This window comes from Aythya marila (genome assembly GCF_965140915.1).
Source record: "Aythya marila genome assembly, chromosome: 1".
Classification (NCBI taxonomy): Eukaryota; Metazoa; Chordata; class Aves; order Anseriformes; family Anatidae; genus Aythya; species Aythya marila.
Window position 1 is genome coordinate 139,442,988 of NC_139042.1, and position 24,216 is coordinate 139,467,203.

General features: G+C 34.1%; 1 protein-coding gene across 1 annotated transcript in view; it reads left to right on the forward strand.

Moving 5' to 3' along the window:
• PLCZ1 (phospholipase C zeta 1) overlaps nt 1-24,216 on the forward strand; it is a gene marked incomplete at both ends in the record, with an annotated part of 48,725 nt that overhangs the window by 19,203 nt on the left and 5,306 nt on the right. The window contains 4 exons of the mRNA XM_082751765.1: nt 4,511-4,738; nt 7,073-7,229; nt 8,917-9,033; nt 21,730-21,902. Of these exons, the coding sequence (XP_082607891.1) occupies nt 4,511-4,738; nt 7,073-7,229; nt 8,917-9,033; nt 21,730-21,902 (675 nt within the window). The remainder of the gene's footprint in view (nt 1-4,510; nt 4,739-7,072; nt 7,230-8,916; nt 9,034-21,729; nt 21,903-24,216) is intronic.

Consider the following 24,216-nt stretch of genomic DNA (forward strand, 5'->3'; position numbering starts at 1 on the left):
AGCACTGTTCTTTAAGCCTGACAGTCTTCCAATTTCTAATAAAAGTGTAACAAAATGTATTAATTATTAGGGTGATTAAAGTTCACTATAGTTGATCAGATATGAGACTGATTCAACAGAGTGATAAGAGTGTTCATTAGCATGGCTCAAGTACAACAAATACACTTGCTTAGAAACTGAATATAATGTAATAGACCAAACAACTCACCTGGCAAAAAAATCACTAGAAATAATGCAGTCAAGAGAATTGGTGTTTCTGCCTAGTTGAGTACTTTTACTAGCAAATGCTTAATGCATATTCATAATTATATTTGTATCCAGTGAGAAGGGAAAGCTTTGAAATCAGTTTCTTCTTTTGAAACTTTCCTGTGTAACTCATCTGTATTTAGATATTAACCTGTAACGTCCGTTAAACATTGGAATCATTGGAATAAAAAGGAAGAAATATAAAATACAGAAAAAAAAAAAAAAAAAAAAAAAAAAGGTTATGCACTCTAATTCTCTAATCTAGCTTATTAACAGGTCACCTCTTGTCTTTACCATGCTTTTTAACAATGTGTTTGTAGAACCTATAGGATCCCTCAGAAATTTGACTCAGGACTAATTTGACTCAGGACTAACTAATTCAGACCTGCTTCTCTTATCTCTCAGATTTCTTTTGCAAGGACCTTCAGTAACAGCTTCTATCCATCTCATGAGCCTGAAACATTAACTTGCTAGTGTGGAAATCCTCCTTAATAGTTAGCTACTGTTGTTCCTAATTTTGCTCATCCAATCAAGGGGTTCATGCAGCTCATATATGGCTTCCTACTTACATTCACATTTCAGTGTTCTACAAGATCCAAATCAAATGGTGCTTTTGATAGAAGATACCTAGGAGGTGCTCCTGATATATCCCTTTATCTCAGAGCTCAGACTTTACTGGTAGTTTTGGCTTAAAATATCTTGATTACTGGGATTTATAAGGCTGCCACGAAGACATCCATTCACAATTTTACTAATTAGTAGAATTACTAATGTAATTCTCTTCCAGAATCATCAAAGAATTCTGGATTTTTTTGTTTGTGTAACAGTTGTACTTAACAATATTGTCCTGTTATTTTCATTCAAGATAAACATTGTCAATGCCTCAAAAGCTTCCTCCATGTTAGGCTTTGTGAGAGGTGTCCCATCTTTACCCTGTATCAGTATTTAAACCAGTAATATAACACTTGAAATTAAAACTTTATCTGAAACTTTAAATTGATTTTAACCTTGTTACTTAGCAAGATTTTCAAGATTTGATATTCTTCTTACTAAGCACGGAAAGTTGATCGGTAAAGAAGAGAGGACATGCTGAATATAAATAGAAGAAGCTCTACTTCTCTTTTTATCCTTATGTCATAATTCCAAGTTTTGTTCTGTGTGTTTCTGAGCGCTGAATTTTTGCTCCTAATATAAACATTAATTGCAGTAGTCAGTAAGTGAGTTTGTCTGATCCATTCCAAGTGCTTGTAAATTTTTCTTGGAGTATTGTGTTCAACAGTTCTGATTTATGTTGTACATTGAATCTACCAGAAAGCATATTTAGTACAAGAACTAAGTTTTCTTGATTTAAGTATTTAAATATTTTTTCCCAGTTGATTGTACCTGGAGGTTTACTTTTGCCAGTCTTCAAGTGCCCATTATGCTCTAAGGAAGATTTATAATGTTTTACATATATATATTTTTAAAAATATGTTTACAGTTTATAAATTCATAGATAGTAAAGGTGTATTTTCAAAACATTTTGTGTCTTACATTCAAATTAAAAAAGTGGGTCTTCAGATTTTCAGCTCATTATCTGCTAAAAAGATTCAAGACACAGTTATTCAAAAAGATGCTAAATGTTTATCACTGCTGATTGCCAACTAAAGGACTCAAATTTCACATAGTCTCTGATTTTGTAACCATAAATTTTTTATAAGTTCTTTTGAAGATCTATTAGAATTTCAGACTTAAAATGTCTGGCATGTCTTTTTCAGTTCATGTTCGATTTTTAATGGTTTGGGTTAACTGTTATTGGAATCTGCTTCTGGCCCCAAATTAGAAAAACAATTCTTCTTCCTACAGTATTTTCTGTAACTGTTTTTGAAAAGAGTACTATGATTTTAAAATGTTAACTTTACATTTTTTTTTCTACCTCAGGGTATTTACCTATTTTCCATAATAATAAATAAATAATTTTGGAAACTATGTGCCTTAAAATTTCAAAGCAAATTTAGAAACTATTTGCCTCAAAACTTCCTGGCTACTTTTTATCTGATGACCCAGCCTATGGTCTTCCTTTACTTAAAGCAAATTTACATAAAACAGTCATTAATATATCCATGGAAAAGTTTTTTTTTATATACCAGGAATTTTTGATTTGTAGAATTAAATCTTACCTATGAACATCAAAACACCAGATCAAATGAGGATAGAATAGCTTTTAAATATTGGGACATAAAAATATACAAAAGAAAATTCAGAACTCTTTAAAATTTAAGAAATACTGCTTATATTAAAACTCTTCTAAAAATATCACAGAAAAAGAATGGGTGCATCAATAAGAAATGAAGGAGTTGTTAAAGGGCATCCTTATTCTGAATCACCCATGCAGAGAGACTAATCAAATCTTACACTAGCATGACATTGATAGATATTAAGCATAGGATATCTCATTCCACTGGCACAGTGATGCACTAATAATACTGGATCTGAAGGAATAAGGAGACTATCAGCAACAAGGACAGCAATTTAAATAAATGGAATGTCAATTTCATTCCCCACATCTCTCATTTCTATTATAAAACTTCATTTTTACATGTATGTTTCTATCATTCAAGTTTTTCATATGTATTCAATGGATATGTTAAAATGCGATATTTGCCACACACATAAGTTCAGTTATCCTTTATTTAATGTGTTCGTTCCTTGTTTCTATAACTTTCCCACAGTATAGCCTTCCTTTTCACTATTGCATTTGAGTCTTATGGAATATTTTTGTGGATCACTTTATCCAAGAACCTGAATAAGTTCTGGTACTCATTGACAGTTCTTGTATACAGAGGTAAAGATGAATGTCTACTACATAACTGCTGTTTTACAGTGAAGATTATTTCATAAGTGAGATTCATACTTACAAGTATCAGAGGCATAGATGAAAGACATCTTATTGGAAATAAAAGTTAATGACATTTTTCCCAAGTCCCTCATTATGGAATTAGTGATCTTACTAGTGAAAAAATACTTTGTTATTCAATTAGTGAAAATTTACTAGATAAAAAAAAAATAAAGAAAAAGAAATGATCATTTGAATAATTCTATATTTCATCCAAACTTAATCAAATTATATACATACTAATGCAAATATTCCTCTTCATGACTGTCTAAAAAGATAATGTTCAGTCTTCTCAAATAACAAGCTTAGGTTTAATATTACTGTAGTTTGTTTTCTTTTATTTTCTTCTTTCCTCCCCAAAACTCATGGATTTGAGCACTATATGCTGTGAACTAGCTATTCATTTAATTACAGAATGTTTCCCCATATCCGTGTCTGGATACTCAGATGATTCTTTTTAAGAAAGGCTGTGCAACACCATAGTAAATGTGTACAGAGAAAAAATGAGAGATATCTTCAGCATTCAACTTAATAACGGTTATAAAGATTTGTATAGTTTTTCAAAGCACTATGCTGGTTGAGTAAGATGCTGTTAGAAAATTCTACTTCCAAGTTAATAATCTCTGAAAACCCTTATTGATAGATGACTAACTACTGGACTAGAGGTCTTTACTTTCTCTAGCAAAAGTGATAGTAATCTCAGTCCTCTCAGCTTCATATGAAACATGTCCATTTAAATATGACATAAAACAGAGAAAACTCTCAGGCAACAAATTACCAAGTTCTGTTAATTTGCCTGAATAGGTAAGCTCAGCATGACTCTATTCTCAACAACAATAACATAATATCAAAAGTTTTAAATTAATGTGTTAAATAGATATGCACTAATGTACTAATCAAACAGCAGCTTTTAGCAGTTAGCATTTAAAAAAAATAAATCTTCAAATGAAGGTAAAATAAATGTCTATATGTCTACATATAAAAATGAATTAATGCTTAGTAAAATAAATAAATAAATAAATAAATAAATAAATAAATAAATAGAATTCCTATGTTTTAACTGGTCATCACCTCTGATACTTCTTACCTTAATCTTGATCATAGCTCCAATATCTGTGTGGTGGAGATTTTTTTTTCCCTGTTGTGTGGTTAGATATTCACATTCAATTATTTACTTAGATCCCCAGTCTGTTTTTGTTTGTTTTGTTTGCTTTTGAAACCTGCATCATTTATAACTGCATTCACTGCTTTGTGCTACCTCACTTCATTATATATAATAAACAGCTTTGAAAGAGGGTTAAACAAGATATCTTGATATGACTAGATATGAAGACCTACAATTCATCCACACATAATTCTAGTTACTATTATTTAATCTCTTTTCTACAGGCATTAAAATTCAAAATATTGGTAAAAAATAAGAAAGTTGGAACAATTGAGGAAACTATGCTCAGGAGAGGTCAGGACAGTCATGGTGAGACAGGGGAAATTTCTGAAGAGGAGTATTCATCAGAAGAAGATGAGACTGATGAGAAAGCCGCTCTTCAGCCAAAGGGTAATTCCTCAAAAAGAAAAGGTGAAAATAAACCTTCATCAACACCCCGAAAAAAGGCAAAGGTAAAAAACATCCATCTTGATTTAATTTAGAAAACTCATAGCTCTGTGTCAGCTTGTTTTGTTGTTGTTGTTGTTGTTTGTTTGTTTGTTTTGTTTTTTTAAGAAGGAATATAGCTTATATCTCAGAATAGAGACTCAATTTAAAAAGCATGCTTTAAAATTGCTTACAGTAATATGTTTTGAAATACTAATTTCCAGCTCACAGTTTTGGAGTTTTCCTGATTGTTTCACACAACTCCAACTGGAGCATGTTTTAGTATTCAACAACAAAGAAAGCCTTCCCTGTGATCCTCTACAAAATGCATCTGCATTTTTCATTTTCAAGTCTTTTGCTCATCCTGGGTGCTCACTAACACAATAGGCCCACCTTCCTTGTTGGTCCCAAGGTCCTCCTGTAACTTCACAAATACACTTACAGTGGTTCCTGACGATGAAGGACACAGTTTTCTATTCTACCCTGCAGTCCACCAGTCTGTCTTGGAGATTTTGAACAGTTCCCCTATTCCCCAATTCTCTTCTGAATTTATACATAAAATTAGGTGTAGACTTCTGGTTGCACTAGAACTTTGTTAAGCACTTTTTATAATAGAAAAGGTATTTTAATATTTATTATGTAAAGACTTAACATTAAATACTACTTCTGAAAGAGACACTATAAAAAATGGATGTAATTTTCTTTCTGATATTCAAATTGAACTTACTCATTTTGTTAACCAAATAGTAGCTCTGTACCATGGAAACCCATCACTCCACCAGCTTTCAAACTGCTTTCTTCAAGTTTTTAGGCAGGCAGGAAGCACCTAATATCCAGACATCTTTGCACATCATGCTATGATTATATGAATACAGATAGACTGTCAATGCTTCTCAGAAGTCAGCATTTTGCTGAGAGGCAGTGGATTCTTCAGTGTCTTTTTTTTTTTTTTTCTTTTTTTTTCCTCAGTGATTTAAATTTCAAGATTTTTGTTTCTTTCTCTTTCTGCCTGGTATGGAGATATAGCAAGGAAAAATTCTGTGGAAGGATGAAATCCTCTGAACAGGGAAGAACAAATTTCTGGATAAGAGGATCACATATATTTGTAATATCATGTTGCAGACCAGAACATATACCACATACATCTCGATCAGTAGCAACCAGAGATGCCACATTGCACAGGCAGAAGAGAACATGATGTCTGGAGTCCCCCTCTATTGCACTGGGAGTATTTATTCTGGTGCCCTACTCCATTGCTCCATTAGGAGGGCACAAGAATATTTGAATCCACACCCGAGATACTCTAGTGACACTGTAGGCTTTGGCTGCATCACTGCTTTCCACATCCAGAGAGTTACATTATTCAGGAATTCTGTGACAGTAGACTCCTATTGCTCCTCTTTGGACATAGCACCAGAATAAGTAACATGCTTAAATTCTGTGTAGTTTAAGAGCCATGAGTTAGCAATTCCTATAATTATGTCAGATGAGAACTTGCTTTCAAAAGCTAAAATGGAATGTAAACATTATTAACATCAGCAGCTCTTTTCTGGCTACTACCACTGATTGGCTCATAAGTACATGTTAAGTCAAATGAAGAGGTCACATAGTACATCAGTTTAAGAAGTAAATGCTTGTAAGAATTTCAAGTCACTTCCACTGTACACCAGCCTTTGTTTTTGTTTGCTTTGGTAATGAAGTAAGACTAAACAAAGACTTTGGCTAGAGAACTTTCCATCTTGATTAAGTACAGAGTTTACATAACTTCAGAACAATACATAGAGGAATGCACTGATGACTGATTTGCTTGATGTGGTAAAATATTCTCCTGATATCTACTTTTTATAGTTGAGTTTGTGTTGTTAACATAAATGCTGTCTCCTTTTTCTTTTTTTTTTTTTTTCCCCTCCAAGTACTTCCTACCAGTATAGCTTTCCTAGCACTTCATGTATTTAGGAATATGAAGTTGGACGTATATTTTAAATGAGTACTACAAAAAGCCATGAAAAATGACTTTAGTTTATATACCAGTCTCAAAAGCAGGGAAATGTTACGGCTTTCCAACAGCTGTCCAGCCCTAAACCAGGAAGCCTTGGAAGCATCCCTTCATTCACTCCATACCTACTGTGATGAACACAGGACAATAACCTTTATTGTCTCTGACTGGATCACCTCTTACTATCAAAAATCATATCTTAAGCTCAAATAGATATTAATTGTGACATCTTTTCCTAATGCTTTATGCATCTAATGTGATGCTTCTTCTGAATCGTTAAGAATAATCATGACATACACATTATTGTGTGTTTTTTTTTTTTTTTTTTTGCTATTCTTACATTATTTCATATTATGATTATTAGATTAAGAAGATAAAGATTGCCATTGAGTTGTCAGACCTTGTGATTTATACCAAATCTGAGAAGTTTGTAAGCTTCGAGCATTCACTAGCTAATCAGAAGTGCTATGAAAATAATTCAATTGGAGAGGTTAAAGCGCGAAAATTTGTTAAACATTCAGGTAATTTCTTTTGATTTAACCACATAAATATTACCATGCTATGGTTCATTGCTTAGGAATTGGAAGGGTTAGGAATCTTTATGAAATGCACAATGTCCAATTTTATTTGGTTGTTTCTATAAGATTGTTTTAGAAATACCTCATCATTTGAACTGCATTTTTATGTTTTCAGTGGGTTTTGTGAGCAAATTTGAAATTCAAAGTTGTTTTAATTTCATATAGTTTTATAAGAACAAATATTTACACAGTATACAAAATGCATGAATACCTTTTGATTCATTTTGTCCCTTCATCAAATGAATTAATAGTTTCAGTCAATACTTGAAAAATGTAAGGAACAGATTTTTTTTCCTTACATTGTTTGTAGTCCTCAAAGAAGTTGAGTATGTAGTACCCCTGGCTCTGATGATAACTGCAGATAAAAGAAATCACATGAAAGAATGAATAAACCCCATAGCAAGCAGTCTGTTCCATTGCACCACATCTTTCACACAGGCCAAGCTGGATTATTCAAAACTCCTTCTGTGTTGGGATATTTCCATTTGGTGCAGCTTCTGCTGTTTTAACTCCAGCTGTCTACTGGCAGTCTTCAGGGAGTATTAAGAACATGAGAATGAAGTCTGCCACAAACCCATTCATTTAGGACCAGTCCAGCTGCCACTCACTTCTCTGTGGAGATGAATCGATGGTTGGCTAGGTGAATGGTGCTGAATGACATTAAAGCAAGTAGGTTTTTGCCAGCTGTTCATAGTCAAAGTCCTCTTTAGTCTGTCTAGCAATCTTGTAAATCTAAAAGTATTTTGTATTAAAATTAGGGGGCAGGGAGAGGATGGAAAGTAAGAAAATGGTGATCCTGGAAGTGTAAAGCTTTCTATTTAATCACTTAACTGGAATAGTTCAGATAGAAATCATTCTAGGTTTTCCACATCTCTGTGGTTTATTCTTTTTTTGGGGGGAAGGAACACTGCTAGGAGCAAGAAATTCAACTGACTTGAATAGTTAACATCTTCTGAAGATTGCAAAGTAGTCAGTTAAGTATATTTTAGAAAAGTGTTGCTCACTGGTATTGAGATTATTCATTCTATTTACTTAAACCTCAAAACAGCAATCAAGCTTAAATTGTTTTAGGATAGATTTTTTTTTTCTTCCAATTGAACAATTCAAGAATGAGTGGGCTTTTAAGCAAATTTCCTGTTTTGTGTCTTTCCCATTTTCCAGGGGAACGTAGTGGGTTTTAGTGTCAAAGATGTGTATTTAGCTAATAAAAAGGTAAAGAAATAGAATACTTCCCTGAAGGAATGATCCTCAGTTATTGAACCTTTAACAATAATCTGCACTATACTCCCACATTTTAAGGTTTAAAAACAGGAGTTTAAACATATCTCCAAGTGTCACATATACTACTGTATTGTGTAGAAAAGCCATGAAATGATTAAAAAAAAAAAAAAAAAGGAAAAAAGCATACACACAAAAAAGCTGGATCAGATTATTATATTTTTCTTATTATTTATTCAAATAGGATCTCTCTCCCTTTTTAAAAATAAAATAAAATAAAATAAAATAAAATAAAATAAAATAAAATAAAATAAAATAAAATAAAACAAAATAAAACAAAATAAAATAAAATAAAACAAAATAAAACAAAATAAAGTTTGTCTTACCAAAGTTTTATCATTCTGTTTTTCAGGTAATGAGTTTGTTTCACATACTTCACGATTCATTACAAGAATCTACCCCAAAGGGACAAGAACAAATTCTTCAAATTATAATCCTCAAGAGTTCTGGAATGTGGGGTGTCAAATGGGTATGTACGTTTGCAGACTGTTGCATCAAAGGCTTTGCAGACTATAGAGAAAAAAGATTTTTTTTCCTTTCCATAATATTTTTTGTGACATATGAGTTACATATTTTTCCCTCACTGGCTAGACTTCTCCTTCTGTCTACATATTTAGGTAATTTTTACATCCCAGAGTCCAGGAATTCTGATATAGGATAATGAAGAAGAATATTATTTTCAATTATTTACTTTTGTAATTAATTTCAATTATGTTATAATTAATTATAATTATAACATTTTAAAAAATAACTATAGTCACATGCTAAACTTTCCAAATTATTGTAGTTCATCAATTCCTTTAAACTACTGTTTTTTGATTTTGTGTTTTATTGAATACCAAGAAAAACACTGTTTAAAATAATGCAACATTATTAAGCTTTGAACCTTGGTTTGTACTACTCCCAGCTCTAAGACTAAATGAAGCATAATTTAATCTTATGAAACACTGTCATGAAAACATATAAACAACTTTCATGAGCTAAGACATAACTTTCTTATTTTACTTCATATAACTCCATTTTTTATTAATAATTCTCTGGTATTTCTTTGTGGCTGTCTGCAAGGAGAATCTAAAATATAATTCATATTTTACTGCCTGTCTGCTTGGGCTGAAATTATTATGTTAACTATGTTACCTTAGTTTTAGAGGTAGAAGTTAGCACACTGCTCATTAAACAGTGTACTTCCAGAAATAAATAAATAAATAAATAAATAAATAAATTGCAATGTTCCTTTCAAGAAAATTAAAATGGGTTACATTCTTTTGCAATCTGTATTAATCAAACTCCATAACCTCTGCTTATTTGTCAGCTGTGGCTAAACTATCACCAGAGCATGTTTATAGGAGAACATGGGAATGGTATCTTATTTATTTATTTATTTTCTACCTTTCTTATTTTCCCCTTTTATTATTATTTAATTCATTTTCAGCTGAGGTCTAGCACTCCCTGTGGAGAATAGAAGCTGCTGCCTGTTTAGCTAAATGTAGGAATTGTTGGAATGCAATTGCTTTTTTGCTAAGGTTACCCTATAGCATTAAATTACAAGAGATGATGGAAAGGTATATACATGTATGTGTGATCTAGGAATGTACACAGTAATTAAATCCTCATCTGAGCCATCTGCTGGACTGCTGGTGGTTTTGTGTGACTGGAGGGGCAGCAATGCAGGAGCTGTGGGCACAACAATTACCATTGGTGTCAAGAATTCCCAGAGTATGATATGCTACTGCGAAGAAGGACTCAAACACTTCTGATCATCAGAATATCAAGGCAGAGATGCCACTGTCTTCAGTGATTGTGTACATGCAAAGTAAATTCTGTGTCTCCATTTTCAATGTATTTCAAAGTACGTTTGTTCCTTGAACAATGAAATAATAACTTCTTTTCTCTTCAGTTCAAGTTAGTTTTTAATTTGAAGGTGTTAAAACTAGGCATGAATTCTCTCCTCAGCAGGCTTGGAAAATCCTCTCAGCTGTAGAAAAATCTTCTCACCTGTAAGCACTTTCCCCCTTTCAGTGGCATCATCTTTTTGTTCTTCAGTTTAAACAAATTCAGTTACAAAATGTTTTTCTAAGTCAGTCTCACAGTTTCCTCAGCCTTAGGTGAAGTAGAAAGCAACGTGTTTTTTTTCAGGTGTACATATATTCTGTCTTTTATTTTGACTACAGCAAGGCCATCTGAGGGAGACTGTGAGGTGAGCAGGGCAGTTTGCCGTAGGCTGCCAGCTTTGAGAAGTGAAAGGGATGGTCTCACTTTATTGCAATACAATGCACACTCATACAGAGACAGGCACCATTTTCACTCTCCTGTAGGGCCCTGGAGCTTATGGGCACCTTTGCAAAAGGCTTCCTTTTAGACGTTTCCTTTCTCAGCATCAAAATGCCTTCTATTTCAAGTTACTTTCTCAGAACTGCTTTTAATAGTGTGCTCTTTCCAATCAATCATGCACATTAATATTTACTGCATCCCCAATTACTCTCCTACAGTACTTGGAAGGAGCATCATGCCACAGCTGTCACTGAGAGATTGCTCTTCCCACTCCTGTGGCCTTGACTTCAAGCAATGGAGGACAGCTCCAAACCTAAATTCCTTACTGTTTGCTGTCCCCATAACCAAGCTAGACCATGCAGTCAGTGCTGCACAGCTGAGGTAGTGTAGGAAGCAATGACTAGGGAGGTTGTGTGAATTTCTCTGCTCAGTGCTAGCTGCTCGCTGAAAGAACTGAAGTGTACTCAGACCCACAATAATTCTCTCATTGTTACTAATTCTGCTTCCCATCCTTACAGTTGTGTTGTGGTATAATTTAACAGCCTTACTGGGAGTAAAAAATTACTAGTTATTTTAAATTTTGTTTGTATCTGTGCTGTTATGGATGTTTATTTATGGTACAGACTTGGTCTTGGGCTATGCTATTGCTGGAAGTATCTTGCCATTACCATACCATTTGAAATTTGTTTCATTATATTCTGTCTTTGAGGTTAATCTTCACTGAACTTGATGTCTTGTTAATGTGGGATTATTTATTTGTGGTTGTGCTCTCTCTGTACTATCTGCATTGCTATTAGAAACTGGTAAATTTGTTTCGTGCTTAGAGGAAGCACTGGCCTGAGGTCCTTACTTCTGAATTGAATCATCTCTTGGGCTTATCATACTGCAGTTTACTAGATTTATTTTTAGCCTTTAAATCTCAGCAACGATCTCTTTAAAGAATATTCATTTGTTAGATCTCAGACAGGACTGAAGTCTCTCATAATGATTACACTGACCATTAACTCATCGTATACTTTAATTCAAAGTCATTCTAAAGATTTTTATACCAAACATACAATTTTTGCTGTACAGGGGCTTTGTGTCCCTTCCTGGAAGAATTAATAATATGCAGGAAGTGGTTAGATCTGCCCTCTTGGTCAGATCACTTGCATCTTCATTTAAGAAACATTTTTCTCATGGGAATAAGCTGATTACAAGTCTTCACATATATCATTTCTAAGCCATGCCAGACCCAGTCTTGATTCCCTAATCTGTTTTAGATAACCATTTGGCAGAAATGGGACTGCACTACAAAATGTAGCTTTCAAAACTTCACTCAGTGAACCTTGTGCTGATGCACTTCCTCTAATTTAACTCAGATGTTTTAATTTCTGTGTCTATCCTGTGTTCCTATATCCCACAAATCCCACAAATGGTCTCTCTACCATTGCACTCTATCTCATGCATGTAAGTATTCCCTCTAGTTCATGGGATTTTCAGATTTCTTCTGTCCTGTTACCCTTCTTCAGTTCCTTTAACTCTCCCCATACCTGCTAGGTTAATCTTCCCACTTACCTTTAAGTTCCTCCAACATCTGTAAGTGCTCTGGGTTGGCAGATAAATATCGTAGGTTTTGTTCAATATAATACTGCCTTCCAGGCCTCTGCATCTTGTAAATGATGAGATCTGAGTAATTCCTTCACTTTCATTACTGATAAACCCCTAACAATGCATTCTGCTATATCTTGCCATCAATTTTCTCTAAACTGGTTGCAACATATTAACTTGGAGCAGTCTGTCACTCTGCTAAACTGGGATGAAATGAGCCAACAGGCTCAAGATTTGCTGGGACTGACGAAGAGAATTATGTAACTGTGTAAACCTAATTTTCAGAGGAAGACAAGTTAAAAACCACAGTAAAAAGCACAGAGTTCCCACGAAATCGCTTTTCCATATCACTGTGCACTCAGTGCCCATTCTCTGAAAATTGAGTCTCATAAGAACAGGATAGGTTTTGTGAACAAAGAGGTCTTATGGAGAAAAATACCCACAATAACTTTTTATAGTCTGGAAAAATTAGTATGCCTCCTGCATATAACTGCAGTGTAGCACTGGAAAGAACTGGTTTGGCATATCTGTATCTCTCTTTTATTCACTAAATAAAATGGAAAGTAAGGATCTATGCATGGAAAGAAATTTCAGGACAGTTATTTAAATAAACAGGTATCAATTGTTTTATATTAGTTGAGAAAAGCAAAGAAAAAACAAAAACAAACAAACAAAAAAACCTCAGTGAAACATGAAAAGAGGAAGAACTAAATATCCTTTTGAATATGTCCTTTTTATGCAGTAGAAAATGTTTTCTCATATATAACAACAACCCACAGTACTGACCAAAAAATTCAGTAAATTATATGGGAAAGCCACGGTATGGCAGGTACGGGATTTTGTTTTAGAAGAGCCAGTATAGAGCATATTTTTTCTGAAGCACTCATAAAAATTTATATGCTACTGTGAAGGTTCGACTATTTGTATAATGGAATTTTTATCAAAGGTTTTGTTTTGGTGTGTGAGATTGAAATGCAGCTTAGCAATTTTATCACATCTGTCATGTGGCTAAATTTTGTGTGCAATAGTATGACAAAAATTATTGCATGAAAAGATTAGTGAAAAAGAATTCTCTATGTAGTTTTGAATGTAACCTCTAAAGCTATTTAGGGAAATGAAAACCATTTATTCAGATCTTGGTACATCTCACCTGTGCAGATGGAACTGACCATCAGTTTGACTTGACTAGGATTGTGAGTGAGTGAAAACTTAAAGATGAGACAGAATTTGGAAAGCCTCTTAAATAAAACAGAGAGCAGAAATTCACTAATTTACTTCAGAATTTTCTGTTATTACATAATTGTATACAAACTCTATTTAGCTTTCTCTCAGGAAAAATGGCAAAACTAGTGACAACAGAACTGCTCTCTCTCTCTTTTTTTTTTTTTTTTTTTTTTCTCTTCTCTTCTCTTCTCTTCTCTTCTCTTCTCTTCTCTTCTCTTCTCTTCTCTTCTCTTCTCTTCTCTTCTCTTCTCTTCTCTTCTCTTCTCTTCTCTTCTCTTCTCTTCTCTTCTCTTCTCTTCTCTTCTCTTCTCTTCTCTTCTCTTCTCTTTTCTCTTCTCTTCTCTTTTCTCTTCTCTTCTCTTCTCTTCCCTAAAATCTGTTTAACAGATTTGGTCATAGGAAGTTTAGATATTCCCACAATCTTAATAAACGCTATATCCTTTAGAATATGTGATGGAGTGTCAAATTTAGTAAAGGAATTTATAAAATAATGGAATAGAATTTTATGAAAAATACAGACTCTTCCAATTAAAAGATGGTGAGATACTACTCTTTCTATTTATAAACATGCTTAATTTACCAGTATGATAATTTTCTATTTTTGGTTATGATTTCTACTGGATTTTTTCTAACACTGCAGAAGTATAAAGCTAGCTCTATAACATGCCTTTTTCAACTGATAATGCTCTATCTGAAAAAAAGAAAAAATGAGTAGTCATTGCATTATAGCTTTGAATTGTTGCTGCTTGAATTTCTAGTGCAATCTGTGAAGTGACATGCTTTAATGTTTTTATTTGTATGCCTGGTTAAGTTATTAGAATGTCTTAACAGCTCTTCACAGTATATGTTGTTGCAGTTAGCAACAGTGAGCACTCTTAATCTGGCATTGTGATCCTTAAAACCTTGCTGATGACAATTCTAAACAATGTCTATGACATGGGAAAGACAGATGCATCACAGTATTTAATCTTTGTACATTCTACATCTAAAAGTCTAATAGTTAGTCTCCATGCATTAAACAAAACCTTAGATGTGTTTGCAGAACTGGTTAGAGATTTTTGTACACAAACTGAAACGGGTCGTCTGCTCAAAAGCAGGAGATGAATCTGACACGTCGTACACCCCATGGCAAAACACACACAGGCTGTTCTGGGCAGGTATCCTTGCAGTCTGGAACTCATTCTTTGTTTGGGCTTGTAGTGGCCTTATCCCACAGCTGAGTCATGGAGAATGTGCTTTCAGGTTGGAAATAGGAGGATTTTCTTCTCCAAGAGTAGCTAGGCATTGAAATAGGTTGTCCAGGGAGTCACCGTCCCTGGGGGATGTTTAAGGAAAGGTTATATGTGTTTTTTAGGGACATGGTTTAGTGGGTGATATTGGTGGTAGGGGGACTGTTGGAATAGATGATCATGGAAGTCTTTTCCAACATTAATGATTCTATAAGGAAGACAGGAGAGAATTTCCTGCTAGCTCCCAGCATAACCAATGCCCCAGAAGAATGAAAGCAGAAAGCATTAAAAAAACATCTTTTCATTTTCCACTCCATCTCAATTGAGGTTTCAAGGATAGGACTAGTCATCATAGGTCACCTGCTGGCTCACAGAAAGGGGTTACATAGCTATGTTATTACTTAGGAAGTGAAAGTTAAATCTTGCACAAATGACTTAAATCTTACTCAATACAGTTGAATAGTCTGTTCTGAAAAGATAATATGATATCAAACAAAATGTGCTTATTACTAACAAAATCATGTAGTTGTTAAAAAAAAAATCCACAGTTGTAATAGATTACAGGCTGCAATGGTTTAAGGAAATTAAACTAAAAGGTTTTCTTCACATCTTAATGTCTGTTTCCAGATGTTCCCAAGCCAATGGGACAGCAATTAGAATTACAGACTCCATGGACATGATTAATCTCATACTAAAGTATGGACCCACTTTTGGTTACACTGTCACTTAAGCTTCATTGACTAGATACTCACTAGCTCTCGTAGGGCAGATAACTCATGTATAGACGAGTTAGGTAGAATAATATCTCCCTGATAAATTAAACCATTTAAATACACTCACCTTTCTGTTGGTATGGATCCGTGGGCTGGAAGGTGTTTTCAATTAAGATTGAAACTGCCATGTTTATGACAAAGGTCTTGGTTACTCTGAAGCCTGCTTCTTTTTAGACAGTTGTGCCTTTTTTTTTTTTTCGGGGGGGGGGGGGGGGGGGGGGGAGGAGGGGAATAAATGCTATAACTTCAAAGCAAAGAAACACACAAATTTAATTCTGTCAGCATTTTGTTGGCAGCAATGATGAAAATATTTTTTTCCAGCTATCTTCACTAAATCCACAATTGCAGAAAACTAATGGAACACTAAATAATTTACCTGAGATCTAGTCAATTTAAAAGAAAGACAGAAGAAACTGCAGGGACACAATGGTCTCTGAACTCCTTGCTGACCTTGCTCTAAATGCTGTGTTAGAAAGTCAGACTGAAACACAGAAGGGAAGCTGGTAGTATGCTGTGTTCTGCCAAGAAACACAAAGCAAGCAAATTTAAAAAATGATTTTCAAAAAGTACCTATTTCATGTGTGAAGTAAATGCGATGACAACCAAAAGATGCTGAGACTTACACTGAAGTGTAACTTCCAGTCTGACACACTAATTAAATAAATACATTTTAAAAAAATAGATTTTAGATTTGATAGTTTATCAGAAATGCATTAGTTACTTTTCCCCTGAAAACCTCACAAGAAAGGTTCCCTAATTGAAACCAGTTGTAGATATTCTTGGGTAATGGACAATGGATGATTTTTAATCACCTGATATCTGTTTTCCAGTAGAGCTACGTGTATTATGTAGGAACAATGTCAACAATTATAAGCATTAGAATGAATTCATAAAAATTTCTGATGACAATGTCTGTAGAACAACAGTATTGAATTGGCCCAAAGACAATAAGGTCATGCTGACTGTTTGCATATGCTGAGCATGATGTGTCAGACAGTTATGCATGTCACTCAGTTTGCTCTTACTACAGCAGAATACCTTATGATGAGAGTCATTCATAAATTAAGTTTCTGTAGAACGAACATCCATTTCAAAATGATGTGATAAGCATTATGTGGTAAATAAAGCTAGAAATAATAATTTCTAATTGAATAGCTAAAGCCTGTTTTATTCTGTAAGAAGAAGAAATACATACAGTTTAACCAAATTCCTTGATCAAAAAAAAAAAAAAAAAAAAAAAAAAAGATGATATATAGGTGGTATGTCAAAATTTAAACTGTTGAGTGAAAATGAGTGAAGAACATGGTAAGGAAACAACTCCTTGTATACTTTTCCTTCTGTGGTAGGTAGTCAGATTTGTTCATAAAGTTTGGATGGGATCTCACCCATTCACTGGCTTGGCAAGAGGGTTGAAGCACCATAAAGATTAAAAACAAAACAAAACAAAACAAAACAAACACACAACACAATAACTCATTAAGCCTAGGGCAAAGGGGATGTGGAGGACATTTAAAAGACTGACTTCGGGTGGTGTTTCTACCAGCCTTAATTTACAAGCACCCAGAGAATGCAACGGAAATCAGCATGACATGTTAAGGCAGGACCACAATAGCGAGTAACACTCAGGCTCAGAACAGCCTGAAGAGGCTGCCATAATTTGTCAGAGTCTTAATTATGCTGGATTTTTTTTCTAGTTTCTCAGATAGACACAGATGGAAAAGATGTTTAAAAAACAGTGTGTTCCACTGTTTTCCTGAATTATGTATTATTGCCTATTGGTGATAGAACACATTATCTTCTGTATATCTGGCATTAGTAAGAAGGGTTTTCAGGGTATTACAGTACACATTGGAGCAAACTCCATCAGGATGCATTGTAGATTGAATAATATTTTCAATATACTAAAAGGGAAATAGTCTTCATATCTGAGGATTCTGTGATAGTTAATGTTTGCACAAGGCTTAGAAATTAGTTTTATATTTATTGTTCAGATGATGAAGGTATTACTGTATGTTAGTTTGACAGAATCTTTTCACTACTGATAGAGTTCCACCTGTTATGTTTGCTGCTAAATGCATGTTTGCTTCCAGGTATACATAACAGCTGACAAATTGTCATCATGTTATGGTTTATCTTACATTGAATTTCAAAGTAATTTGATGACTGAATGTCCTCCCTTCTCATCCACATTTTGATCCTTCTCAGTTAGGAGCATACTCAGCATGATTTTTATTCAGTCTGAAGATACGATCTATTAAAAGACACCTACATCACTGAAAAAAAAAAAAAAAAAAAAGACTATCCAGTCACGTAAAGATTTATGAAAATATTTATGTATATTTGGACGTTAATGTGTTGGGTCCAGCTGTGAGTCACATGGGAGAAGAGAGGATAAAGTCAATGCCCAACTGGGAGTGCTAGCATGGAATACATGAGATATCTTCAAATACAGTCATATATCAGCCTATAACCAATGACAAAATAAGCGAGATCATTAGGATGTCGTCCTGTTTTCACAGTGTTTCCTAGTTGGTGGAATTCAATTCACATCTGGGATATCTAAGACACAGAAGATGGTTTTGCTGCTATTTGGCCTTCATGAGTCTTGTAAGTGCAGTATTGCACTTACTGTGAGCAGCCCATTAATCAGACAACTGGAAAGACGTGAGAAGATAGCAACAAGACTGATCAAAGGGTTAGAAGTGTGATGTATTATATTTCTTTAGATTTAAATGAGTGAAGTAAATCATGGAGATAGGAACATTGGCACTGAGTGCTTTTTGCATATGATATTTTTGGAGTTTGCATAGAATTCAGACATTTTGAGATGTATTTAAAAGGTATAAAATACAATTAAGTAACTCATTTTAGGGAAAATTCATGATAAATGTGTACTTATCCATTTTAAAATCTTCCATTTTAAATGCAGAGAATATATTAAACCTCAGGGTTGCAGCAGCTAATAGTATCAGGAAGAAAAGAATAAAAAATAAAAAATGCCAAGTTGAAATAGGAATATTAATTGAGAGGCAGCATCTCAAATACAGGCCAAAGACGCGCAGTTTTCCTCAATTGCCTTCAAATCATAGTATCTTAGAAATCTAAGATCACCAGTTTTCACTTTGGCTTTCAAAAGCTGTTGCTTTCAGTCTAAAAGTAATTATGTCTTGAATGGCAGTACGTATAGAAAGTGTTGGATTTGACTATTTAGACTGTAGTTAGTTCTGCAACTAGTTGCAGGAATTAATTCAGTTAACTGCTTCTGATAAAAAGATTTGGGACGAAATATACCCTTTTTATTCCTCTCTGTATTAGGGATTATTTCATCTTTTGCTTCATAAATGCATTAAAAGTCTCTACCATTAAATAAAACAGCAGCACAAAGCATGTTACTACAAGTTCTATTATTGAATTCAACAAAACTGAGATGAAACATTGGGTAAAAATTTAGTCTTCCTTGCAGAAAGAGGTTGCTAAGACCACACTGCTAGGCAATGAAAAACGTAGGCTTTAATATATGAACTTTGCCATTTCTCAAGAAGTATAAGGGTTATAACTGCATCTGATTAAAATGCAAAACTGTAAAACAGTGGTATACCATAAAGCATTTTCTGAGGAGACCCCAGGCAGTTATGAACCTTACAAACAGTTTTAGTAGAGGTATGTAATTCAGAGAATATAACACACAACCTTGCATTTACTCACCTTAATCAGGTTACAATTTTCAATAGAAGAAAATCAGTAGGTAGATTAAAACTTGTATTCAGTGAGTTTTTAAATTATTCTAAGGTAAAATTAAATTAAGTAAAAACACAGTGTTGATATTTGAAGATACCAGCCCATAATAACATTGACCTTCACTTGTGTGAAGTAATTTTCCTAATATGATAAAATGTAAAGTATTCTCCTTTGCTTGTTTCTGTTGTTAAATCAGATTTTCCTGCTTAGTAGCTTATGAAGCTTGACAAATTTAGCAACAGTCTCATTATGTGCAATCATGTAATTTGTTTCATCATGTGGAAGCTACAAATACATTTATTTTTTGCTGCTATTTAAAGCCACGACTTTTTGAATTACCTTATTTCAGTTACATTTTTTAAACCCCCTATTCTGAAACTGTGGCCTAGGAATTACCTATGGACTGAGAGATCTTGAGTTATCTGTGAATCATGCCAGGATGTAAGCATCAAGGAGCCTTCAGGGTTGCAGCTCTATAGAATCCACTGCATTGCTTGAATCAATGCATTTGATAACTCCATTGCTATTTAACAAGGGTATTACAGAACAGCATTTAAGTCTGTTTCTGGAAGGTGTGTTGAGTCATAAGAACAAATAGTGAATCACTGCCAAAACTATGCCACAAGAGTACTTGCCCTATTAAAAAATAAAAAGCTTTTAGAGTGCACTGGACAAAATGAATATTTTAGCCTAGTTTTTGTTGTCAAAGGTAAAATAGGCTTAAAGTTCCTTTGCATATTGCCACAGAATCTATGCAAGTGTCTTTGTTAGCATGCAGTTCAAATCAAGAGCGCATGTGTTGTTGTTGTCAATGTTTTTTAATCAAGTTTCCCAGTTGTTCCTACTTAGTAACATGCACAGCAGTTCATGTTGCGGAGCAATCATACCTTGCACAGATGGGATTCGTTTCAGATGAAACAGAGGATGCACTCTGGGACCATTCCAGCAATTAATTGTTGTTGAGTACATGGGACCAGGCTAGAGCTCCTCTGAAGATAACCCACCAAAAACAAGTATAATGAAAACATCAGTTCCTTACTACCAGCTGCCTCACTCTGCAGATCTACTGCTGTGTTGTTTAATACATAAGTTTTTAAAACGATCATCAAAGCAGTGAAAAAATTATTTATTTATTTATTTTTTTTCAGTGAAACACAGACAAATTTCCGTCATTTTCCACAGGAGATAATAATTTCTGAATTATGCTACACATTCATTCAAAAGATTTATATTATCACATAAGAACACATAATAAGGTCCTTTTCCTGAATTATTATTAGGAGTCACTTGTACTGCTTAAAGTCTTCATTTTTTTTTTTTTCCTGCCAAGCCATCAAGTAAATGACTTTTTATCATTTTCTATTTAACACATATCATGTTATCGCTTCACTGAATTGACTTGTGCATTTTCTATTTTGAATGTGACAGGAAGCTCCAATGTACTGGAATAGGGGAAAATTTCATTAAACAGGTCTATTTCAGTGTTGGTTTTATCTCATGAATTACAATATCATGTTGATGAGAACTGTGTTATTACATTATCATTGCTGCAGCAAACCAGAAATGTTTTGAGCTGCCAAGAAAAGGAAAATCTGTCATGTGTATACTATCAATAACCATCAGCACTGGAGACTTAAGCTCATAGGGTTTCCTCACATAAATTTACAAACACTTTTAAAATTGCTTCTAAGTCTATAAACGTATATGTATTTACACTGAATATGCTAATACTAAAATAAAGCTTCTTGATCTTCTTTGGTGGTCGGGCACTTGGACAAGCTCCCCAGGAAAGTGGTCACAGTACTGAGACTGCCAGAGTTCAAGAAGCATTTGGACAACACTTTCAGACATAGGGTCTGTGTACATCTGGTTCTGTACAGAGCCAGGAGTTGGACTCTATGATCCTTGTGGGTCCCTTCCAATTTAGGATATTTCATGATTCTATGATTCTTCAGGGTGATATGGTTGTGAGACAACTTATGGACCTTAACTAAAGCTTTTTATAATCCTATGGTTTTGCCTTCCATAGCAGAACTTTGCAAGCAGGTCCAGGGTCCTGGCTATTGCTTCTGTAGAGACTCTATTATTTCTTATTCTCTGAGGTTTAATTTATAAGGAAAAGTGAAAACACAACACATTGCACTTCTTTTTGCATATGAATTGTTCATTATTGAATACTGCTATGTCTAAGAGAAGCAGCAGCATCTAATATGAGATGAAAAGTATACATATTTTAAGCTTTTTTGCTCTTGATTTGAATATAATTGTCAGAGAGTTGGTTTATAAAATAGTGTCAATGATTATTCTTTGAAATACATATTTATTTATTTATTTTTTTAGTGGCCTTAAACTTCCAGACCCCAGGAGTGCAAATGGAATTGCAAAATGGAAAATTCCTAGACAATGGTGGTTGTGGCTATATTCTGAAACCAGAATTCCTGAGAAATCACAGTTCAACATTTAACCCATACAATGTGGGAAGATACAGTAAGCCAATGTCTCTGTCAATAAGGGTAAGCTTAGTTAACTCTTAATTTGTTTGATAAAAAGTGAAAACAAGCTAATGTTATGTATTTCAGACCTATCTATTATCCATTATTGTTTTCTTATTTTATCCTCACTCCTGGTTGTTGGAAAGTTTAATGTTATTTTTATCAACATATCACTCCTATAGTACCTATTGCTGCTTGAATTGTTTCCCATCTGTAATTTGCTTTTGTTTACAAAAAGTGTCTAGATATTCAGAGGGTATAAGAGCTTGTAAAACCCATGATTTCCATAGTGTTTTGCACAGAAATGTAAATCTACATTGTATTATGTCGTAAGTGTAGTTGACATAAGAACATCACTTAGGATTGTGGGAATTGAACTCTGAAAGGCTTCAGAAATCAACTCTACATGGTATTATTTTCTTTAAGTATGAGTAATGCTATGTATACTACAATAATGCTACTTAACAAATGCAAATGTTTAAAGATATGCTAGGAAGCTTTATGCTTCATTTAAGTTTAGATATCTTCCTATGCATATATAAAAGACTATTTTTCATATTAAATTCATATAAATAATTGTAAAAAAAGAAAAGGATCAATAAACCTTTGAATTATTTCTGTTTCTCCCAAATTAAAACCTAATTTAATTCTTAAAAATGTTAGAAATAAGTGTTATTTAAAATAATGGATTATAAAAAACCCTTATTTTGCAGTCAAGTAGATGTTTTATAATTATTTTCTAGATGGAAAACTACCTTTTCCCAATGAAAAAATGCTGTTTCTGATTATGCAGTATACCACTTGCATAAATGCTATTTAATTAGCATAAAATTAGTGTATAATTGATATTTCTTTCAGACAAATAAATAGTGGAGATAAAACATTAGCTAATAACAATTATAAAATGCTTACTTAATGTGTGCACTTAATCAAGAACATTTTAGTGTCCTAACAGTGAGCATACCAATTATGAATAGACATAACTGGATGATTTCAAGCACCCATGCATATACGTACATTACTTTAGCCCTTATTTGTATAAAGCTGGAGTTAATTAAAATGAAAAAAAAATAAATCCCTGACTGTAATCCAGGAGACAGGCAAAATCATTGACAATGGGAAAGAAATTTCTGAGTATGGAGGAAGCAGGCACAGAAAAAGGAAGCTTTTTAGACTGATGGCTTAGGCTGGGATGACAGGGTAGATAGTGCAGAATGCAAAGCAGCAGTGGCATCCCACCAGCTATGAGACTGTGGGGCAGAGCCCTACTCATAGAGTGAGCTGCAAAAAACAGGAAATGATTGAAGAAAAAAAAAATCAGGAGTGGGAGTCAAAGGAAAAAACAGTTTCTGCTAAAGATGATGAACTTGATGAATGGAGAAATTTATAGTTAGAGGGCAAATCTAGGGGTCAAAGTTTCTCAGGCTGACTAGCTGAATTTAGAGAACATGAATGAAGACAAAAACCACACAGGGCTTGATTTTACTTAATTCAATACCATTCTTACCTGATGTGCCTCAGTTCCCATCACAAAGATTATACATAGCCTTTGAAGAAGAAATATGAATATGCAAAGTATTTTAAATGGGGATTTCCAAGCATACCATATTATTTTTCTATTCTCTCTGTATGTCTGTTTCACCTTGGGCCTCACAAGTGTATTGTATTTATGGATTTGGGTCACACATAGCTGAAAACAGCATTCTCTTTGCATCCTCTCAGAGGCTTAGGCTGGGTCTAGCAAAGGGGTAAAAAACATGAAGTAGAACTTGTCCAGTACAGCTGGATTTTGCTGATGATGTACAGGACATGTCAAAGGACTTCCCCTTGTTCTAAATGGGCTGTTTGTCTGCACTTACATCTTGAAAAGCTTTCTACCGAGGGTAATGGATATTTTCTAGGAAGTAAGGGGCCAGCATCTGGGTTTGCTAAGCCACTGCTCCTCAGTGTTTCAGGCTAGAACTTTTCTTGGACCAAGATGTTACAGAAAGTACCTAAGCAAAAGGTGGAGTTTGTGGTTTTTGACTTTTTGGTGGATGACAGGGGGATAAGAATCTGTATGCTGAGCTTTGATGTTTAGTCTTGAGATCTGGATCAAAGTATCACATTTCTCACCTAGGCTTGCGGATTTATATATCTCTCTTGATACATTTCAGCATTGATTTCTAAAAAGCAGACACTGTACAGATGGTTATTCTCTCCTAGGTGTCCTGAAATAGAGATAGATGGCAGACAAAGTTGTGACTTTCATAAGTCCTTTCTTAGGCTGGTTGCCAGATTACAGGGCACTCTGAGGCAAAATTTCCAGGTAACTAACTAAATTAAGGAGAATATC